Source organism: Acomys russatus, chromosome 22 (genome assembly GCF_903995435.1).
Source record: "Acomys russatus chromosome 22, mAcoRus1.1, whole genome shotgun sequence".
In the NCBI taxonomy this organism is placed as follows: Eukaryota; Metazoa; Chordata; class Mammalia; order Rodentia; family Muridae; genus Acomys; species Acomys russatus.
The window spans coordinates 53545638-53568956 of NC_067158.1; the positions used below are offsets into that span (position 1 = coordinate 53545638).

Below are 23319 nucleotides of genomic sequence, written 5' to 3' on the forward strand. Positions count from 1 at the left end.
GTGTGTGTGTGTGTGTGTGTGTGTGTGTGTGTGTGTACATGTGTGCTATGATGTAGGATAGAAAGCACACATGTTACACAGAGGGTGACAACCTTGTGGAGTTGGTTCTCTCCTTCCACTTTTGTGTAGGTCCTCAGGCAGGCACTGCATGCACGCCGTGTCACTGGCCCAGCCTCCTGCTTTGAGATGCCTCTCCTAGATACTATTTCTCAGTTGGCAATGGCAGGTCCTCAGATTCTACTCGCATAGTTGACTCATTGAACATCTGTTGTAGGCTCTGAGGACACGACGAATGAAGACTATCAAAGCATCGCCTTGTACTTTGAAGGAGAAAAGAGGCATTTTCAGGCTGGAAGATTCTTCCTGCTATGTGGCCAGTATTCACGGGTTAGTATTTGCCAAGGATCCATGCCCTGGGCACCACAGGGGTGGCTGCAGGAAATACTCTAAATGCCAGTGTGCTCCCAGACACTGACACTTGAGGTCACAGCACTGTTGTTGTTGGCACAAACCTACCAGTGAGCTCCCACCTCAGCCCTCCCTCACACATGCAGGGCCTCCCTAAAGTCTTTCACATCTGCCCCCACTTATTCTGAATACCATGGGCCCAGCTCCCCTGCTTGCAGTTGTTTACTGTGTCCCTGCTCTCCTCTCTTTGCCTCTGTCATCCTTTCACTCCCTAGAAGAACTTGCTTTGCCTAAAGCAGGGAATACGATGTCCAAAGAAGAGACATGGGGTTGAGGTGACTTGACAGCTGGATCAAGGGAACCAGGTGCTGCTTACCACTGGCAAGCTGCTGCCTTTCAGAGGGCGAGCCCAGCAGGGCCCAATTGCAGGGTCTTTCAAGAGAAACAGAAGTCTGCATCTCCTGAATTGAATATACAGGCCCAAATATTTGCATAATACTTCACTGGCCAAGGAAAACATGACTGTGAATGCAGCCCACAAGCTGCCAGTTTGCCATTTGTGGCCTTTTAAAAGATGCCCAAACTCCTTAGTTGGCAAGCAAGCTAATTCCCCTCCCCACCCCCACCCCCAGTTGGTCAACAGCTTGGGCATCCCAAGATGGCCTCCAGCCGGTTCTGTGGAAGCATGCCTCACTAGATACTTGCATCAGGGCTGCTGCCAGCCTCACCCTCTGTTTCCTCAGTGACTGCCTCAGACGTGCTCATTCTGTACCTCTTTAGTCCCTCTGTGACCTTCATGTCTTCCCCCACGCAACCATCTTTGTGTCCTCAGAGCACCTAAAACCAACCCACTCCATAGCCTTTTGTCATGTAAGTTTTCTTCACAGCTGTGTGTTTCGGAATTAAGACACCTGTGATTAAAACAGATGTTTCCTGTCACTGTCCCTAGCTCACACCAGTCTCCCCAGTCAGAGTGTATCTAACACAAACAGTGGGGGTACATCTGGCTCCTCTCCCTGTTCTTCACAGACTCCAGCACAGCCCTCCACATACAAGCAGGGTGTCAATAAATGTTACGTGAAAGGTCTGGGGGTGCCATTCAGCCATAAGCATGTGCCTGGCATTCTGGGGCCAGGGTTCAATCCTGAGATAAAACAAGGATAAAAACAAGGATTTAAAGCACTTAAATCTTCCTGGGGAAAAGAACACATTTCGCATTTTCATTTTGTCATAAATCAGAACTAGGTTCTTCAGCAGGGTCTCTGTTAGTTTAAGACTAGATGTAGCCTTTGAAGTAGATCTGTCACGGAGGTGGCACATGCCTGTAGTCCTGCACTCAGGAGACAGAGACAGGCCGGTCTCTGTGAGGTCACGGCCTGGTCTGCGCAGTGAGCTCCAAGCCAGCCAGGGCTACATCGTGAGACACTGTCACCCTGGCCGAGATCAGGACGCTCGCACATACGTCTGTATGTAGAAGCAGATTTCCCCAGTGCACAACCTGATGGTTTTTAATCTTTAGCTGCTGTCCATCTCTCATTTTAGGCGCTAAAGCACTTCCTGAAATGCCCAAGTTCAGAAGATAGTATGGCGATAGAAATGGCGATTGAGACTGTAAGTAAATTTGGAGTCAGAGCTTTGAAGAATGCCAATTATTTGCTTTTGGTTTTAATTTTTTAAAAGACTGTTCCAGGAGCCAGTAGGGTGTATTCAGGAAGCCCTCGGCTCAGGCCCCAGCACTGCTTGGTGGTATACGCTTGTTCTCCCAGAAAGTGGAGCTAGGAAGACTCAGGGTTACCCTCTGCTGCTTAGTGAGGTCTAGGCCAGCCTGGCTGACATGGCGGCTTTGCGCTCAGTGAGAAACTGTGTCTCAAAAACAGAAGGTGGAGAACAGTCAAAGAAACTTCATGTCATCATTGGCCTCTACATGCGTACGCACATGCACGCACAAGGAAAATACACATGCACGCACACGGAACACACACAGACACACACACACACATACACAAGAGTTTAAGTTTAGACCTAGAGATCAGGACGCTTAGCCTGTGTGAAACCCAGCATGTGTGCTCCAGATTGGGAGTTGCTGGCAGTGTCGGCCACTAATCTTAGAGGTTTGGGTGGCAGTATTGGTGATAGTAGGCTTTTTAAAAAAAGATTTACTTATTTTTATTTTATGTGTGGGTGTTTTGCCTGCACGTATGTCTGTTACATTTGTGCAGTGCCTGTGGAGGCCAGAAGGGGGCACCAGAGCCCCCGGGCCTGGAGCTAGAGACAGTTGTGAGCTGCCATGTGGGTGGGTGCTAGGAAATGAACCGGCAGCCAGTGCTCTTAACTGCTAGGCCATCTCTCCAGCCTCTGTGTGTGTGTGTGTGTGTGTGTGTGTGTGTGTGTGTGTGTGTGTGGTGTGTTTGTTGTGTGGTGTGTGGTGTATGTGTGTGGTGTGTGTGGGTGTGTGTGTGTTTTATTTTATTTATGTGTATGTAGAAGAAGGAGCTGATGGAAGGCAGAAGCTAGAACTCTCACTCAGTTGGAGCTGCCTGTTATGGGTGCTAGGAATTAAATGAGGGTCCTTTGGAAGAACAGCAAATGCTCTCAACTGCGGAACCACTTCTTCAGGCCTTGATGTTTTCATTGAAACACCCTAGAAGTACATTTTCTGTGGGTACAAAGGAAAAGACCATACTTTGATACAAGCAGCTTAAGAAAAGCTTCTAAGGATGGAATTCAAACCAATGAAAAAGGACTCTGGGTTAAATTGTATTTCAAGTCATTTGCCTGGATCATATGTCATTTCCTTAGCAGAAAGTTGTTCGTCTTCTACCCAGCCCGCCCTTCCCATCCCTGCTAAGTTTGAGATGCTGAATTTAATAAGGTTTTTCTCCATGAAACAGGTGGGCCAGGCCAAAGACGAACTGCTAACCAATCAGCTGATAGACCACCTGATGGGGGAGAGTGACGGCATGCCGAAGGTACAGGGGGTTCTGATGGGGACAGTGGTGGCATGCCGGAGGTACAGGGGGTTCTGATGGGGACAGTGGTGGCATGCCGGAGGTACAGGGGGTTCTGATGGGGACAGTGGTGGCATGCCAGAGGTACAGGGGGTTCTGATGGGGACAGTGCGGGATGCCGGAGGTACAGGGGGTTCTGCATGGCTGTGTGTTCATGCCTCAGTTGTGCCTTGTCTGACCTTTTTACCTATCATGGCTCAGCCGACTTATAGAAGTGTCACGCTTAAGGTAGCCACACCCACATGTTAGAGGTGCCATGAATGCCATTTCTTAGAACTGACCGTGGACCTGGACAGTAGCTGTGCCCCTTGATGTAACGGTCCTCTCCACCCACAGTTTTTTCTAAACGGTCACAATTTTGTTTATTCTTGAAATTGTGTAGAATAATCATTGATACTGTTAACTTAGCACTAAGCCCTAAAAATGAGATTGTTTTATCCATATTCTAAAATTATAGAATTAGCATAAAATCATATTAAATAAATATAAATCACTATAAGGTCAGGGGCTAAGAGCGTATGTCAGAACCCATGGTCCCTGAGGGTTACAATGGAGATCCACGTTCTCCACCCCAGTGAGGACAGATACGATTCCTTACAAAAAGCCCAGAGCCCTTTGATTCCCTTTGCCTTCATGTGCAAAGCCATCTGCTGTGACAGACTCTAGTCTCTGGTATGGAGAGACAGTAGTGGCCTCATGGTGGGGAGGAGACTGAATCTCGGCGCCCACCGCCCTTATCTTACAGCTTACTGAGACCCAGAGGGGTCGGGTGACTTTCCAGAAGACACAGTCCCTTGTTTACTGTCCTACGCCCCCTCCCATTATGTCCTCTAATTTTAATAACCTGGAAAGCAGCCCCAGGCACAGAGTGAAACAGCCTCCATATGGAGTCAGGTGGAAATGGTCAAGGGGAATTATCAACAAGAGAGAAAACTTAATAGGTGTTCAGCTTTCCACTCCCCAGCCCAGGAGAGGCTGTGCGGAGCAGGTCAGGGATGGAATGCTCCAGAGCGTCACTGTCCCTTTGTGTTCGCCATACCATGGACAACAAGAGGATAGGGTAGGTCTGAGGAGTCAGCTCAGCTAACACTTCCTGATCACTTAGAATAAGTATCTGCACAAACTAAGCTGAGCAGACATCCAATGAGCTGACTCACTGGTTTTTAAAACACGTCACTTCTGTTATTGGGAGCTGAATGTAGTCATGACTGAAAGGCACAGTTATAGTGTTTCTCCACTTGGCCAATGGTATTTCACTAATGGTTTGTACACCAGGATGCCAAGTACCTGTTCCGCTTGTACATGGCACTGAAACAGTACCGAGAAGCTGCCCGGACCGCCATCATCATCGCCAGGGAGGAGCAGTCTGCAGGTGCGTCCCTAACACTGCTGGCTTTTGTGGTGCTGGGGCTCAAGCCAGGACAGGGTTTATCACCAGGCTACTTCTCCAGCATCAGGTCCCTGAGAATTCCAAGTAGGTAATGGAATAAAGCCCAGGAAAGAGTAGCTGCATCTAGCTCCTGGCCTGGGCTTGCTCTAACCGCAAAGGACTAAGATCACCTTTTCTAGGATTCAGAGAAGGAAAAGCAGTTCCTATCCCGGGGCTGTGCAGTAGCTATGCTGAGGCCTTCTCTTGTTGGGCTCTTTGTTTTCTCTGCAACTGCACCCTCTGTCTCTAGGGGCCACTGCTCTGCCCTCTGCAGCTCCCCACGGCGTATCTCATCACTGCTCTGCCCTCTGCAGCTCCCCGCCCCCACGGCATGTCCCGTCACTGCGCTGCCCTCTGCAGCACCCCACGGCGTGTCCCGTCACTGCGCTGCCCTCTGCAGCACCCACGGCATGTCCCATCACTGCTCTGTCCTCTGCAGCACCCCACAGCATGTCCCGTCACTGCGCTGCCCTCTGCAGCACCCACGGCATGTCCCATCACTGCTCTGTCCTCTGCAGCACCCCACGGCATGTCCCGTCACTGCGCTGCCCTCTGCAGCACCCCACGGCGTGTCCCGTCACTGCGCTGCCCTCTGCAGCACCCCACGGCATGTCCCGTCACGCGCTGCCCTCTGCAGCACCCAAGAGGTCAAGTCACTGCGCTGCCCTCTGCAGCACCCCACGGCGTGTCCCGTCACTGCTCTGTCCTCTGCAGCACCCCACGGCATGTCCCATCACTGCGCTGCCCTCTGCAGCACCCCACGGCGTGTCCCGTCACTGCGCTGCCCTCTGCAGCACCCCACGGCGTGTCCCATCACTGCTCTGTCCTCTGCAGCACCCCACAGCGTGTCCCGTTACTGCGCTGCCCTCTGCAGCACCCCATGGCGTGTCCCATCACTGCTCTGTCCTCTGCAGCACCCCACAGCGTGTCCCGTTACTGCGCTGCCCTCTGCAGCACCCCATGGCATGTCCCATCACTGCTCTGTCCTCTGCAGCACCCCACAGCGTGTCCCGTTACTGCGCTGCCCTCTGCAGCACCCCACGGCATGTCCCATCACTGCTCTGTCCTCTGCAGCACCCCACAGCATGTCCCGTCACTGCGCTGCCCTCTGCAGCACCCCACGGCATGTCCCATCACTGCTCTGTCCTCTGCAGCACCCCACAGCATGTCCCGTCACTGCGCTGCCCTCTGCAGCACCCCATGGCATGTCCCATCACTGCTCTGTCCTCTGCAGCACCCCACAGCATGTCCCGTCACTGCATGGGTTTGACCTTCACAAATGAGAGATGCTAGATGCCATGTTGAATTGTTATGGACCTGGCTCTTCAGAACCTTCAGAATTGCTTACAGAATCTTGAGAATAATTCTGTTTACTTGCATGTTCCGTAAATATTGATTGAATAAGTCAGAGAATTTGTCTGCTATCACCACTCATGTACATTTTGTTTGGAAACAAGCTTTAGTTATGTAGCTCAGCCTAGAAGTCACACTTGATTCTGCTCACATTGATCTGACACCTGCTGTCTCTCAGGACCCAGAGAGAACTGGGCCACAGTTCTGCCCTTGAGGTTCATGATTAGAAGGTAAAGAAAGAAACTGAGTTCAGAGTTGCTGCTATTCAGGGTGATAAGTGCTAAGTTGGAGAGAGAAATATGATCAGAAGGGACCAGGGCCTCCTAAGGCAAGGTGTGAGCAGAGATGGTAGGTGGAGTCAAGAGCTTGGGGTGAAGGACCAGAGAGCAAGTGATGAGGAAATGGTGGTGCTCGGGGCGAGGCTAGTGAGGCTGCTTCCTGCCTGGGAAGGCCAGGGCTGGAAGGTGGCAGCTAGCTCCAGTAGGGCTTTGAGCTTCTGCTCAGGAATTTCCACTTGATCGCACTGCCTTTGGGGGTCTGGTTTTGTGGTGCTGGGGATGGCATCTCACACCTACTAGATAATCATGCCACTGAGCTGTGACACCATCCCTTTGGGGAGGGCTGGGGTGTGACTTGGGGTAAGGCTTGAGGTTCTCGAAGCCCTGACAGTCCTGACGAAGGTCCAGAAGAAGGCTGATGGATTGGCACGGGTTGCAGAAGAGTGTGGGAGCTCTAACCATGGGCCTGAGAAGGAGGCTGAACTTGGAGGACTCAGTGCACCTTGGGAGTGACCTCTAAGACACCAGCATTTTCCCCAGAGTGACTTGCTGGCTGTTATTACCATCAGCAAAAATAGGAAAAGCTGTCAGTAACCCCATAGCAGACTTACTTGTGAAGTGTGGGTCTCAAGTCTTCTGCAGTAATACCATTTTGTTCTTTTTCCAAGGAAACTATCGGAATGCACATGACGTTCTTTTCAGTATGTACGCAGAACTTAAATCCCAGAAGATCAAAATCCCCTCAGAGATGGCCACCAACCTCATGATCCTGCATAGTTACATACTCGTGAAGGTGAGGCCGGGAGGGAGTGGTGTGGGGTCTAACCCATCAGGAGGTCTGCTCCTGCAATGGGGGGTCCTCTGGTGCGTCTCTGCTCCTGTGATGGGGTGTCCTCTGGTGCATCTCTGCTCCTGTGATGGGGTGTCCTCTGGTGCTTCTCCAAGCATTAGAACCATTTCCTGCATCTCTGTGTTCTCAAGTAGCAAAAGCAACATAGAGGAGGGCGAGAAGGAAATATGAGGCGGGTTCTGGCACCAAATCCCATTCGAGGGGGAGGAAGAAGGACGGGAACAAACTTTGCCATGTGGACTTTTCCATGTTTTGGGTTTTGTTATTGTTTGTTTTAGCTCAGGCTGACCTATTTGTTCTAGCTGTATCTCTGGAGACGTTTTGTTTGGTTGCTTTTGTTTTTCTGTATGTATGTAGATGGGGATTGAGCCCAGGGCCTCACACTCAACAGACAAGTGCTGTATCTCTGAGCTACATCCCAACCCTGTACACAGGGTTTTTGTTCTGTTGTTGTCTGTTTTAAGATGGAGTCATGCTGTTTATTCCTGGCTGGCCTGTAATTTAGCATGTAAACCAGGCTGGTTTTATAAGTGTGGCCATCTTCCTGCCTCTGCTCCCCCCTCACCAGTGCTAGGATTACAGGCACACGCCACCATGCCTAGCTCCTCAGTGTTTATTTTTGTTGTTTTTAATTGTGTGTGTGTGTGTGTGTGTGTGTGTGTGTGTGTGTGCGCGCGTGCCCACCCACAGAAACCACAGGTGTCAGATGCCCCAGGAGCTGGAGTTACAGATTATGATCCACCCACCACTCGTACTGGGAGCAGAACTCACGTCTGCTGAGCCAGCTCTCCAGCTCCCCCCACCCCCTTATGTATATCATACAATTGGAACTTTGTAAGGATGCAAACAGGCTTCAATTTACATATTTTTCCAAAAATGTCAGTAATATCAAATTCCTCTTTCTGTGTTGGTGCTAAACCAGTGTTTGTCCAGCCCAGCTAGCTCATTTAACCTTCATGGCCCCTGACGCAATCAAGTTACAAAGGAGTAAAATCCTAGTTATCAGCTAGATAAACAGTGTCCAGCACAGCTTTCTAGTGGCAGAACTGTTGGTGTTTGTGCTAAGCAGTACGGTGGCCTCTCGCCTGGCTGTGGAGTGCTTGGCATGGAGCTGGTACAGCAGACAGAGTGGGCTTTTGACTTTATGTAACTTTAATGTTTAGATTTACACAGCCATGGTGGATCACACAGGCCCAAATCACTGATTACAAAAAGTAGGTATTGGCAGTCAGTCCCAGAAGTGCTTGTCTCTTCTGGGCATTTGGGGGTGGGGTGCTCAGTGGTAGAGAGGCAGAGGGGTCTTGAGGGGTCTTTGCCAGCTTCAGACATGAGAAACTATGCCAATGCCTCAGGAATGCATACCCAGCACAATGGAGGCCCAAGAACTGGAGAGGGGTTCAAAACAAGGTGGTGGGATTGGAGCAGAAGCCAGAGCAGGGTCTGGAAGGAGCTGCCGAAGCACAGCTGCCCTCAGCTCCCTGAGCCTGTCTCTTCCATGCTGGGCCAGCCTTTCACTCCTCTCCATGGGGGAGCACCCTTGTGACCCTGCTTTGTGCCAGTCTCTCACAGAGCAGCAAGCATTGCCAGGACTTTCTGATATTTGTGACTGTGATCTCAAAACTGCTTAACCCTTGTGCTGGGCATGGTAGCTTTTACTTTAATCCTAGCACTTGGGAGGCAGAGGCAGGTGGAACTCTATGAATCCAAGGATAACCTGGTCTACATACTGGGCTCCAGGCTAGCCAAGGCTACACAGAGAGACCCTGTCTCAAACAAAACAAGGCAGAATAGAGGTGGCACATGACTTTAATCCCAGCACTGGAGGAGGCAGAGGCAGGCGGATCTCTGTGAATTCAAGGCCAGCCTGGTCTACAAAGTTCAGGACAGCCAGGGCTATACAGAGAAGCCTTGTCTTGGAAAAGAGGAGGAGGAGGAAGATGATGATGACTACTATGACAAAAACTGTTTAACCCTGTCAAGGCCGAAGAAATTACTGCAGAATTGTTACAGTATCCTTATGGCTTTGGGGCTGGGCATCAGCCTACTGGAGATTGATGCCATTCCACCTTCAGCATTCATGTTTGCCTCACTTCAGGCCCAGCACCACAGGCTGAACTCACTGCCTTCCACAGACCCTTCCTCCTTCCCTCCTGGACCCTTGACCCACTCATTGATCAGGTCTCACTACAACTGAGACAACATGTTAGCTCCATAGAGAGGCTGATTTACATACTGTTACATAAAAGAGGGACCAGTGATTCAGATTGACATGGGGTAGCCCAAGGCAAAATACAATACTGAGCGTATCTATGGTGCTAGGTGCCGGCTGCTGAAGGAAAAATAGGAAACAAAGCCCCAGCTCAGCCGTGTTCTGAGCCACAAGCGAGGGGAAAGAAAGCATAGACTGGAGCTAATATGAGGCTGTGACCATCTATTTCAGATTCACGTTAAGAGTGGAGACCACATGAAGGGGGCACGCATGCTCATTCGGGTGGCCAACAACATCAGCAAGTTCCCGTCACGTAAGTACTGTCTTAGCAGAGCGCACTCTGCACACTCAGACAAGTGCTGAGGCGGGCACTCCCCACCCGGGCACCTTCACAGTTCGCTGTGTTGTTGGATCGTTTATCCCCACAACATTTCTAGGAAGTGGTAGGCTGGGGTCCCTAAGACACCCCAGAATTTAACATTTGTCCCAGAAACTAGAGGGCTGAGCACATGAATACAGTAGGCAAGGCTAGTACACCAAAGGTGGAGGTCAGCGAAGGAGCAAGAACAAGATGCCTGCAGCAAAGCGCAAAGGAAAGCAGTGCAGGCATAAGCTAGTGAGTCTCCTCTGCGTACAGAGTCACACAGAACCTGAGTCACACCAAGCCAGAGCATGCTGGGACACCAAGTCTGAAATGTGTGTGCCAGGAGTGCATTAAATTCCCAACCCAGGCCTTTGACTGGCAGCTGGTCACCTAGGAGCTTCCTACCTGGCCTCTTCCCACTGCCAGAAAGCAAGCAGCCAGCACAAGTACACATGGTGCCAGGAAACGGGGACTTTCCCCAAACCAAGGCCCCAAAGGCAGGCTCACATCCGGTGTTTAAGGTCTCTCTGTTGGTAACAGGCTCTGGACTTGTGTACACATGTAGCTAGCTACTTTTTTATTTTCTAGATAAGCAAGCCAGGCCAAAGGAAGGTAACGTGTCCAAGATGACATTGTCATCTCCTGGTTCTAAGCCTGGTAGGACATGGCTTCTGGGAAAGGTCCCTTTCTCCTGGAAAACTTTGTTATCCTAACATTCTTAAATGAACAGACTTCCTCACACAACGTTGACAGGTGTCAGCAAACGTGCTATAAAGGGCCAATGTGACTAAAATGGGCTGGGTTCTAATAGAACTTTAATTTCTGGACACAAATTCAAACCTCATATAGTTTTAACACATCACAAAATATTTTGAAATTTACTTCAACCATTTAAAAATATAAAAACCATTCTTAGTTCATGGGTCACACAAAAGTCAGAAGGCCAGGTTTGGCCCATGTTTCATAATTCACCACCCCATTCTCCTTTGGTTTTAAGATATGTCTCATGTAGCCTAAACTAGCATTGCACTCAGCTGTGCGCTGTCTGCTCCCATGTGTCTTGCAGACATTGTGCCTATCCTGACATCTACTGTGATCGAGTGTCACCGTGCAGGCCTGAAGAACTCTGCCTTCAGCTTTGCAGCTATGCTGATGAGGCCAGAATACCGCAACAAAATTGATGCCAAATACAAAAAGAAAATCGAGGCGATGGTCAGGTGAGCAGACACAGCCATTCTACTTTCAATTACAGCAGCAGTGGTGGCTCTCAGACGGAGCTTCTGATTTCACAGGCTTCATAGAGGAGTGGGGATGGTGGGGGAGGGGTGACGTGTCAGTACTTGACTGAATTTAGACTCACCTGGGGACACACCTTTGCCTGTGTAGATAAGGGGCTCTCCAGAGACTTTTACTGTGGCCGCAGGCTGCAGTCCCACGCTGAATAAAAAGGGAAACAGAGCTGCATGGCTTCCACTCATGCTCCCTATCACAGATTCCTCTGAGCTACAAGACAAAATTAATGTCTTCCCTTCAGGTGATTTGTTACATATTTTATCACAATAAGAAAGGTACCTAAAGCAAGGCTTGGTGGCTCATGCCTATAATCCCAGCACTCAGAGAGGCAGAGGAAGGCAGATCTCTATGAGTTTGAGGCCAGCCTGGTCTACAAAGTGAGTCCAGGACAGCCAGGGCTACACAGAGAAACTGTCTTGAAAAACCAAAAAAACAAAAAAAAAAGAAAAGAAAAAAAGGATATCTAATGTAGGGATAAAAGCAACAGCAACCCCAATAATGTCTCAAGTCAGAATTTATGTGCATCATACACAAGGCATCATAGACCAAGGCTGGTGACACTGTGTCCTGATGCCACCCAAACAGATCTTCCTATTTTCCCAGTGGGCCACTGACAACACACAGAACTACTCCCCCCTCTAGGCTGCAAGCCAGCTGCCATATCTAGATACCTCATCCATCCAAGGCAGGAAAACGTGAGAGGATCAGAGTGCAGCATCTGCCTTTTTATTCAGGAAAGTACCATCCCCAGGGCCACACGGAGCCAGCCTGTGAAGCTCACTGTCCAGTGTAAGCAGTGCTGTCTTGTCATGGAGAAGATGGCTCTTCTGTAGACAGCATTATCTGCTGTGGAGAGATGAACAGAACCAGGATGTCCTCAGTGTCAAAATCCCTTACTAACACACAGCGCTGCAGACAGAGGGTAGGACCTTGACACAGCGCTGCAGACAGAGTGTAGGACCTTGACACAGCGCTGCAAACAGAGTGTAGGACCTTGACACAGCGCTGCAAACAGAGGGTAGGACCTTGACACAGCGCTGCAGACAGACAGAGGGTAGGACCTTGACCCAGCGCTACAGACAGAGGGTAGGACCTTGACACAGAGCTGCAGACAGAAAGAGGGTAGGACCTTGCTTCAGAAAGCAGCAGGGGGCCCACTCCCCAGACCTCCCCTACCTGTGGGGAGGTGGGGAGCACATGGCAGGATGTTCTCCCTGTGACAGTAAGCAGAGAGAGACAGACAAGGGAAGAGTCTTCAAGGATATGCTCCCCAGTCATCCCACTCAGATTCTGACTGTGCCAGTGATCAGTTCATCCACAAAGGCAGAGCCCAGACCAGCACTTCCCAAAGGCCCTCTCTGAACGCTACTAGCACTGGGGAGCACAACTTCAATATGTGTGTCATTTGTGGGGAACTATCTCCTAGATGTAAGAACTAGAAAACATCACTTAGCATCCACAAGGAAAAACCAACTGCAGCTATGCACTGCCTAACCACAGCAGTGACTTGATAACTAGGGGCCTTGACCCAACCGGGCAAAATGACTCACTGGGTAATGGCAAGCAGAAGCAAGTCCAACCTCATACTATCCTAGTCAGGGTCACTATTGCTGTGACGCAACACCATGACCAAAAGCAAGGGGGTGGTCCATCAGTGAAGGAGTCAGGATGAGAACGCAGCGGGTGGAAACCTGGAGGCCGGAGCTGATGCAGAGGCCATGGCAGGGTGCTGCGTCTGGCTTCTCAGCCTGCTCTCTTATAGAACCCAGGACCATCGTCCAGGGGTGGCCCCATGGGCAATGAGCTGGGCCCTCCCCCATCAATCACTATTAAGAAAACAACTTGTTTGTCTACCGCCTGATCTTAGGGAGGTGTTTTCTCAATTGAGGCTCCCTCGTCTCCAGCGACTCCAGCTAGTGTCAGGTTGACATAAAACTAGCCAGCACAAAAGCTAATTGTGACAGGAGCTGCCCCATGGAAGAGCTCTGAAGCTAGTCAGGCCTACGTGAACACACCTTTTCTAAAGGCTGGTCAATCTACGTGGCTTCAGACCAAGTAAGACCCAGGGAAGCTTCCAGTGTTGAGGGGACTATGCAGGGAAGTGAATGCAAGATGGACAGACAGCTATGTGCTCCAAAATGGCACCAACTGGTCACTGGTGGCTCTTAAATTTTAAAATAGAATAAGATTTAAAACTTAGCCCTTTGGGAGCTGGAGAAAGGGCTCAGTGGTTAAGAGCACTGACTGCTTTTCTAAAGGTCCTAAATCCAACTCCCAGCAACCACATGGTAGCTCACAACCATCTATAATGAGAACTGGTACCCTCTTTTGTCATGCAGGTGTACATGCAGGCAAAACAAAACAAAAACAACAACAAAAACCCTTAGTCCTTTGAACTGCATCACATAAAGTGCTCCTAAGCTACACGTGTCTCACAGCCACCATATTGGATGGCACAGAATTAGGATGTGCCCACTGGCCCAGAAAGGCCTGCTAGAATAGCACTGGGTGGCCTTTACCATCAGTACACAGAAGAGGAAATCCCAAACTCACCACTCCTGCCTCACAGTGAGGTGACATGGAGCCTGCCTGTGCAACAGGCCCGTGCTTGGGAACGTCAGCTGGACCTGGCCAGGCCAAGTGCACCTCCTCTTCCTGGTACCTGGGCCCTGGCTGCCAAAGAGCTGGGAAGTGTCTGAGCTGGGAAGAATTAGCTCTTTCCAGATAGTGCTTTTTCTCTGCTCACATGATATGGAGCCAAGTGGTATCTGTAAACAACATGTGCTGCTTTCTCCAGGAGACCAGATACATCTGAGACAGAAGAGGCCACGACCCCATGTCCATTCTGCCAGTTCCTCCTCCCAGAATGTGAGCTCCTCTGCCCCGGCTGTAAAAACAACATTCCCTATTGCATTGCAACAGTGAGTTTCTTTGTAATAATGTCCTTTCCACTTGGGAGAATACTTGATGTGCGAATGTTTTCTTCACTTCGGACACTTATATTCTGACTCCTTTTCCAGACTCCTTTTCCAGAACATGTAGCCTAAAATTCCATGGTCACCAGAGATGATGTTCAAAGTACCCAGGAACCCAAGGGAGGGCCCTCTCCAGGAGCGTTAGGCAGTTGTGCAGGCAGTGCCTCTGCTGCCACCTACTGGCTTCATGGCACCGTGCGGCCTGCTTCTTGTATAATTGCCTTTCCTACCTTTGTACTTTGGTGAGATAGCCCACCTGGCATACTGTGGTGCTTATAACTGGTAGTTAACTTTTACCACTAAGACCTATTAGGCCAGGTAGTGATGGTGTGCCCCTTTAATCCAGCCGATAGATCTCTCAATTCAAGGCCAGCCTAGTCTACAGAGTTACAGGACAGCCAGGGCTACACAGGGAAACCCTGTCTCAAAATCCCCACCACAGACAGACAGACAGACACACACACACACACAAACCTATTATCAGAAAATCTGTCAAATGAGCCTGGCGTGGTGGCCGTCCATCTTTAAACATGGATCTGCCGAGTCAAACCCAGCTGTGGTCATGTGGCTGCATCTTTCTAGACAGGTGCCACCTACATGAAGTAGCATGGATAGTTCTAGTCAGAGGCCCATTTTTGGCCATGGTTTGTTGGGTGAAATGACTAACTTCATTCTTAAATGTTTTCAGGGCCGACACATGTTGAAAGATGACTGGACAATGTGCCCACACTGTGGCTTCCCTGCGCTGTACTCAGAATTCAAGATGTAAGTGTGCATCCTTTGCCCAGTCACACAAAAGAACCCAGACACAGGCCTCTGTTCTGCCATTCCTTCTCTTTGAGGGCTCCTTACTCTGTATTCCTAAAGATCCTTGAGAACCCAAATCTGTCTCCTTGCGAGAACCTTCTGTGACCTCTGAGAGTACTCTCCCTCAGAGGCCCTTGGACAGCACTGTCCTTGTATCTCCTCCATTGATGGACATGTCAAGAGGTGTAGGCAAAAGGTAGCTGGTTTTCCCTTGAGCTTTAACCTGAAGATAAAGACATGTTAATTATCTATTTTTCTCTGCATTTATCTCTCCAAACAGCTTGCTAAGCAGTGAAAGCACGTGTCCCATGTGTTCAGAAAGATTAAACTTCAGTCAACTGAAAAAAATTTCAGACTGTACCCAGTACCTGCAGACAGAGACAGAGCAGTGAGCAGCAGGCTCAGGTGAGGCCCCGCCGTGCACTCTCCCCCAGGCCCCAGAGCCCAGTGTCCCCACACAGCTTAATTCTTCATATTGGCACCTACTCCTTTCTGTGTAACATGTAATTGTCCGAGCTCAATGGTCTTGACAAACTTCTTAAATGTTCAAATGAAGGGACTATGGTTTCCCAAGTAACAAAGGTTATTTTAAGCCATGCAGCATCATGAATTCTAACTAAAATGTATTTTTATCAAACTATGGAGGGTTCTTTTTAATCGGACCCTTAAAACCAAAGACAGCTACCAGGTGTGGTGGCGCATGCCTTTAATCCCAGCCCTCAGGAGGCAGAGGCAGGAGGATCACTGTTGAAGTTTGAGGCCAGCCTGATCTACAAAATGAATCTAGGACAGCCAGGGCTACACAGAGAAACCCTGTCTCAAAAAACAAACAAAAAACACCAAAATAACAAAACTAGAGCCAACTTTCGTTAAATGATAGCTTTTCAGTTGGCTATTTACTGTACAAAGTTTGACTTCCGGAAAATTCAAAATCCCAGTTCATCTTCCTAAGTCTCACTTTGGCCACACAAAGCTACGTACATACCTACTCCTACCTCACTCCAGTGACAAGGACTTTGCTCCCACGGCCACACACACTGCAGAGGGAAGCAGAGAACGGGAAGCTCTAGTTGGGAAGGCAAAACCCTGCTAAAAGTCAAGAGCGGTTACTAAACCAGGCATGGGGGTAGGAGATGCGGGGGTGCAGAAATCATTCCTAATACATCTTGAAGCTACCCCTGGTTGAAATGGAATTCCAGGTCACGGTCACGGTCACAGGCTTGGAGCCAGCCCCAGCCTATTTGCCTCCTCTATCTACTCCGCTGCCTCCCAGCATCGCTGGCCTTTTTACTGTTGTTGAACCATGGAACTGTTTTCAGGGTACTGTGGCATGTCGCCCAGCAGTGTGCGCAGGTTCCAGTCTCCCCACAACCTCACTTTTTGGCTCACCTGCATCCTGTCACATGGATGTCCTACCACTGTGCAGTGCGCTTGTTGGTCATTTGTGCATTCTCAAAGTGCCTAGCCCAGTTTTAGACTCGGATTGCCCTTTTGAGTTATAAGAGCTGACTCTGTAATATAACAAGATGCAAATTTTATGATGGATTACTTACAAATATTTTTCTCTGTGGGCCTTTTCACTTCCTTGCTATCTTTCCAAAGCACAAAAAATACCAAACTCAGGTCATGAGGGCCCTTTACCCAGTGAGTGATCTCACAGGTTTTGAAACAAGATTTCACTATAAATCAGGCTGGCCTTGAACTTGCAGTGATGTTCCCACTTCTGCTCCCAAGTCCTGGGATTGCAGGCTTTCAATATCATGCTCACTTACTTAGTTATTAGGATATTTTTCCCCCGAAGAAAGGCCTCCAACCTAATTTTTTCTTAGTTTTATGAATATTGAATTTTGTCAAATGAATTGTGTGAATTGATAGTAAAAGTTTCTCCCTTATTCCGTTTATTAGGTTATATTGGTTTTTGAGTGCTAAATTCAACTTTTACTCAGGAGATAAACTCACCTCATCATGGCATGGTTTCTAGCCATCCCCTGCCTCATGGACTTACCCTCAGGTGCACACATAGGGAGGGCCCTGAATCTAACCAGCAGATTTCACTTTCAAACGATGTCATCTCGGCTGCTGTCTGTTTCTGGTTGTTTTCCAAAACCTTTGGGCAGTTAGTTGATTATATTTTGTCCCAAGTTTATACCTTTATCTGTAGGAAGACAGATGTGTCTCTCTGCCCCTTCTAAAAGTGGAGCCCTGTTAATAAAGCTCCCAGGCTCTCTCCAAATACTGCCTTGCATCAGTGTCCGTGATACACTATAGAAACCCAAACTGTGGCGCATCAGAGCTCCTGGAAGCCGTGTCTTCAGTGAGTTGGGATCATGCACTCTCCTGTTGTCTCCCCATATGGCGCTGCTGAAGCTACTGTTCCCAGCCTACCTTCAGGAACAGGAAAAACATGCTCTGCAGCCTGCCAAGCATCCTGGGCACATTCACAGCCCTCACGGTGAGGTGGCTTCATCACTGTTGTCGCTGCTTGACAGTGGTGTCTCAGCAGCATGCCACGCAGCTTGGGTGAGCAAGCTCAAGGAAATGAGCAGGAATCCAGCATTATTACCAAGGAGGCCTTTACCTGAGACCCTTCTGAAGGTATCTGTTTGTCCCTTTCTCAGCCGGGCTCCTGAGCAGATGGCATCTCCCCTCAGGAAGCTGTGTCCACCCCTGGTAGATGCCAAGGATGATCCTCCCTGGACACAGAAACACGACACAGGCCAGCACACTCAGCTCTTGCAGTGACATAACCTGCTGCACTTTGTCTATTTCCTCTTCGAACTTCTACATATTCTGTGCTCTATACCGTTTAATAGTATATTAACTGTAAATCATCTCCTTTGGAATAAAATTGTTGACTAGCTCTTGTAACATTCTCCTGTATTTGGACAGAGAGAAAAAGATGGCAAAGGTGGCTTGGAAGCCTTGTAAAGTCTGGCCAGCACAGACTCAGGACACTACAGAGTCTGAAATAAGATGCGCACGAAGTAGAGTCTATTCCTTGAACCAAAACACCAAAGATAAGTCATCTTTTAAAAATGAATAAACTCCGCCGGGCGTGGTGCATCCTGGGGATTTACAGGCCTCGCTGGGCTTTCGCATGTGAGCACTCACTCCAGAACAGCAGGAAGATACTCATCCTCGTATAGGTCAACAAACAATGCTATTTTCAGTGCTGCCAAAATGTATCAGAAGGAACCAAGGAACTGTCTGAGAGCCATCCAAATGGCCATGCCTCAGAACTCTACACGGAGTGCTCAGAGCCAGCACTTGGGCAGTGAGGGCCACTTCAAAGGCTGCTAGGAGCTTTAATCCCAATGGGGACATTCAAGTCCTCATTCAAACTGCTGTGACACTCACTCCCACCTTCCTGTAAACAGCATATTTACAGTTCCCAAAATTTACTTATGACTTTTACAACTTGTTCATAGCATTCATAATTTAAACTATAACTTTTAAATAAGTAAATACTGTTTTGTTCTGAAAGCATTCCGATTACCAGGCCTTTCCTGGATACCCAACTGAAGGAGGCGTGACTTGCATGCCCAAAAGGAACAGAAACAGAAGGATGTGTACTCGAGAACCATCCACACCTCTGGCTGAGGAAACCTGCAATGCAGCAGCCAAGTTCCAACACAGAAAAGAGGGGCAGGACTCAGGCTCAGGCTTAAGGCAAGGCTTTATTTCCATAGCGAACCCATCTCCATGACACACATCGTCCACACTGGTTACACACTTTCAGTGTCTCCAGGACTTTGTCATCTCTCCCAACAAGGCCATGTCCTCAAAGGCATGGTCCTGACTTTATATTTTTTGGCATTACCTCACAGAGGCAGCGTAGTCCTCTGAGTGCCTTCTGACTTTAAAAGACCTAACCACCTAGAGGCCAGGTCAGGTCCACGGCCTCGAGGTCCTTCTACAAGCACAGGTCTAGATACAACCTGAATCCCACTAGGGTTTATGGGCTCCGTCACAGGACAGCTTCTCCGGGCCAGAAAGAGCCTGTGAATCTGACCCAGCATAGACTCTACTGGTTTTAACCTGATGGCTGAGCCTGCAGGAGGCCAGGAATGTGTAGCATTCCCATGTCTGCACCCTGACTAGCCAAGAGGCCTCTCTGAGACTACCTACAGCAGCAATGCGGTCAATGCAAAGGGATGCTGGGAATGTGAGCTGACCCTTTGCCTGCAGAACTGTTATTCAGAGTAGGTAAGAAACACTGAATATCCAATTAGTTTAATCCAATCAAACTAATAAGTAATATACGAACATATTTTGCTGTACACAATGCAATGATCCATGCATTACATGGACATTGGATCCTGATGCATACTTTGTGAGATACCTGACAATAGACCAAGAATACTCAGCTCCAGGTGGTGGCTGCTTTGTTTTAAGGTTTATTTACAGAATTTCACCATAAAATAAGAACTACCATGTTACTTAAAAAAAAAAAAAAGTCAGCATTGGTCCACTTACGGCCATTAGGAGAAACTTAAGCTACAAAAGATGCCTCAGCCCCACTGCGCCCGGACTTGCTATGGTTTAGCTAAACTCTGACCCGAAGCCTGTGAATTCTTTCTACACAGTCACTCTCGATCCCAGCAGTCTCTCGGCTGGAGGAACGGTGCAAGGGTGCAGCAGTCCTATCCACCTCTGTAAGGGCTCGTTAGACCTTCTAGCTGCGCCATCCTTGATAATGGGACCGCCAGGCCGCCCCACTGTGCCACACACAGCCGTTACTCTGGCAAAGGGTGAGCCTTTCGGTCTCTAGACCAGCTGGACTAGTCGAGGGGTTAAGTTAAAAGCAGATACTGGGACTGAGTGACAGTTTCATTTCTTCCAACTTTTTCCTTTTCCTTTTTTGGACTCCTTATCTTTTTCTGGTTTTGAAGGCTTTGACGCTCTTGTCTTCTTCTGCTGAAGGAGAGATGCACAAAAAGTTAATACACTGCTGCGTAAATAACATATCTTCAGTTAGGAAAGTGAGGCCACCACGGTATCTGCTGCTGCCTCGGAAAAGTACTTGCTGCAGGAGCGTCAAGACTTAAGCTCAGATCCAACAGCCTCATGACAGCAAAGCATGGCAGCCAGCGCACATCTCCACCCTCAGAGCTAGGAAGCACGCAGCTGTCCTGAGCCTGAGGGCTGGCTGGCTGGCTGGCTAGGCAAAGCAGCAAGCCCCAGGTTCAATGAGAGACCTTGTCTCAAATAGAAGATGACACCTGACCTCTAGGCTTTACATGTGCTCACATGAACATATGCATACACATACACATGTTCACACACATGTACTCTTCTTATAGACCACACGTCAGTCACTATGATGGCCTACTTTCTTGCTGTTTGGCTCTTCCACCACTGTAAGAAGTTCACTTTATAAAAATGAAACCTATCCCGACACTTTGAATTACAATGAGCAAGACATGATTGTATTTCCAGCTCACCCTGCTGCCTGCAGAACAGGCCTCACTGTTTACAAGGCACATTACACAGAGGAAAAGATCATGTCTGAGGCACCCTGCCCACAGCTGAGTACTCTACCTTGATCATGGCGTCAGTCTCTATTGCATCCTGCTCTTTCTCATCAGACTGCGTGTCATCTTCCTGTGACTCTTCACTGTATCCAGCACTGGATCCTGACGTCTTTACCACCTGAAGTGAGTATGGGGTCAGGTGGGCCTCCTTATTGTAAGCTCTTGTGAAGGCTGCTTTCACCTGAAGTAAAAAGAAAGCTTACCCTGAGCGCTGGACAACTCTTTAGTGTCAGTTAAGCCCTAGTTGAGAAGCCTGGGAAATCCCTCTAAACTGCTTGCAAACTAGCTGCACACACAATAGAAATGCAAGCCTGTTCAGAGACTCCCACAGAGGCAGCCTGTCTGTGTGTGTTACTAGAGATGGAGGGTAAGTCTGTGCAAACTAAGCAATCCCACTGCCACTGAGCTACATCAGCATCAGCATCTTTTTTTTTTTTTTTGAGAATTTTGAGCCCAGAGTTTAAAAAAAAAAAAAAGGAAAAGAAAAAAAGAAAGCCACACATGCCTGTAATTCCAGCAACTTGAAGAGACTAAGGCAGGAGAATACAGGTTGCCTGGGTGGAGGTCAGCCTGGGCCACTTAATGAGACCCTGTCTGAGAAGCTTAGCGGGAGCTGGGAGAAGCCTCAGGGCAGAGTGAGGGAGTGTTCTGCAGAGGTTCTGGGAAGAGAGCCCAGTGCATGCTCTTCACATGCTAAGAATGGATTCTGCAGAGCACCAAGTAACCTCAATAAGCTTCAAAACACAGTCCACACCCAACAGTAGATGCCACTGTAACAGGAAACTGAGGCCACTAAGCCAGGTCAAAATCCAGAGGACAAGTCACAGCAAGTGAGTGAGGCATTAGCACGTGCTCATGTCCCATCAATAGTGTTCTCAGTGTCACGGGCGAGGACCAGGGTAGCAAATACTAGGTCAATGGGTACCTGCCTGTAATCCCAAAGCTTGGAAACAAAAGCAGGAGGATTAGGAGTTCAAGGCCAGGCTACAGCAAGTTTGAGGCCAGCCTGGGCTAAATGGGAAGAAGGAGAACAGAAAGGGAAGGAGGGGAGGAGAAAGTAAAAGACAAAATTATAGATCCCCCTCCCCCTTCACCACCTCACGCCTGTCCTCAGGCTTGCCGTGCTATCCATCAAGAACTCACCTGCATTTGCACCTCACACTTGCCCAACTTGAAAACACAAACGGCAGTGTGGAATGCTGCGATCCGCTCTGACCACTGTCCTAGTGCCATCTCTGGAGTAGGCCGGCAGGCAGCAGACGCGGGGGGAGGAGCACTGCTAGGCCGGCAGCTCATTACCGAGTGACCACGGACAGTGCAGGGCACCTTACCTTGGGATCCAGCCTGGAGAAGGGGCTGGGCTTGCCACCCCAGCTGCTAGCTTCCATGATGTTCTCAACGTCTTCCTTCACCAGATAGTATGTGTCCATAAGTGTGACCACGTGCTGAACTCCTCCTACGCCGTGTGAGGCCAAGGGCTGGACGAGTGCGTCTCTGATGTGTGACAGGTAATCCATGTTCACTGTCCTTTTGCTGGAGTAAGTTCTGAAGCAAACAAGGACACAATCTTTACCTTTTAAGTCTCGGCTATGGCACCCTATCTCCAACGCCCCACGTTAAATTATCACTACCAGTGAGTCAGGCACAGTTCAAGGTTTTTAACTTTCAAACATGTAATTTTCTTATAACATGCCTAAGTTATTTCACAGGTCCTTTTAATGAACAGTATGTTCTCCTTAGGAGAGCAGCTCTTGGGGCAGCCAAAGGGCTCAGTGGGTAAAGGCACCTGTCATGCAAGCCTAACGATCTAAGTAAGTGGGGTCTCTGTCCTACAAGTGGAAGGAGAGACCCAACTCTACCCTTTGACCTCCACAAGCACTCTGTAGCATGCAGATGTGCACACACAGGAACAGTTCCTTAGCCACTAGCAGACTATGATTTCAAACTGAGTCATTAAATAGACACATTCATACCACAGAATCAATGCACTGAAACATCATGAAAAGTTTTTAGCCGGGTATGGTGGTGCATGCCTTTAACCCCGGTGCTCTGGAGGAAGAGGCGGGAAGATCTGTTTGTTCTACATTGAGAGATCCAGGCCATACAAGATTACATAGTGAAAATGTCTCAAAAAAACAAACACAAAATATGATTCTTAATTTCAATAGGCATTTTAACTTAACCAGTAAATCAGAACTTGTAATTTGGATATGCCCTTCTATGCATCCGCCCTAACATTCAGGGGGACACCTGCCATTTAATGGAGCTTCGGGACACCTAGCACTCCTCCCCACTGTGCTCAAAGGCTACTTTCTACTTCTCTACTCTGTGACTGGAAAGCAAACGACCCTTTGTTATGTGCCACTCTTATGTGAGTGAGATTGAACACTTTCGGTCCCTGGCTGTGATAGACAAGGCCGTACACAAGCTTGTACATCCCCGTGCCTATCCTCTGAACCTTCCTGTCTAGGCAAGAGCGTTTCAAATCCAAACACCAGCTGTGCAGAAAGGAAGGGAAATGGTGGGTGCTATGCAGGGGAAGCAGGAAAACAGCTCTGAGCTGCTGAGAACTAGTAGAATCTTCTCAAGAAACAACTTTCTGAGGGCACATCCCTATGATCCAAGTACTCCAGAGGCAGAGGCAGCAGATCTCTGGAAGTTCAAGGCTAGCCTGGTCTACATAGTAATTTCCAAGCTAGCCAGGGCTACAAACAAATAATAAATACAAAATAGTCACTCCCTTAAAAATAACTGATCAAAATAATATTTCTAATGCCACCATTCTAAAATTTTTACTTTGTTTTGTTTTTT

The 23319-nt window shown here is 48.8% G+C and overlaps 2 protein-coding genes across 3 annotated transcripts in view; one reads left to right on the top strand and one right to left on the bottom strand.

Moving 5' to 3' along the window:
- Positions 1-17855, top strand: part of Wdr19 (WD repeat domain 19) — a 61254-nt gene extending 43399 nt beyond the window's left edge. The window contains exons 27-37 of the mRNA XM_051164757.1: positions 275-387; positions 1951-2019; positions 3300-3377; positions 4692-4788; positions 7145-7269; positions 9767-9848; positions 10966-11116; positions 13990-14113; positions 14856-14932; positions 15255-15379; positions 17593-17855. Of these exons, the coding sequence (XP_051020714.1) occupies positions 275-387; positions 1951-2019; positions 3300-3377; positions 4692-4788; positions 7145-7269; positions 9767-9848; positions 10966-11116; positions 13990-14113; positions 14856-14932; positions 15255-15366 (1028 nt within the window). The 3' untranslated portion in view covers positions 15367-15379; positions 17593-17855. The remainder of the gene's footprint in view (positions 1-274; positions 388-1950; positions 2020-3299; positions 3378-4691; positions 4789-7144; positions 7270-9766; positions 9849-10965; positions 11117-13989; positions 14114-14855; positions 14933-15254; positions 15380-17592) is intronic.
- Positions 17856-19267: 1412 nt separating this feature from the next.
- Positions 19268-23319, bottom strand: part of Rfc1 (replication factor C subunit 1) — a 79773-nt gene continuing 75721 nt past the window's right edge. For both annotated transcript variants that reach the window (XM_051164684.1, XM_051164683.1), the window contains 3 exons: positions 21840-22053; positions 20516-20689; positions 19268-19891 (listed from right to left, as the gene is read on the bottom strand). In XM_051164684.1, the coding sequence (XP_051020641.1) occupies positions 19805-19891; positions 20516-20689; positions 21840-22053 (475 nt within the window). In that variant the 3' untranslated portion in view covers positions 19268-19804. The remainder of the gene's footprint in view (positions 19892-20515; positions 20690-21839; positions 22054-23319) is intronic.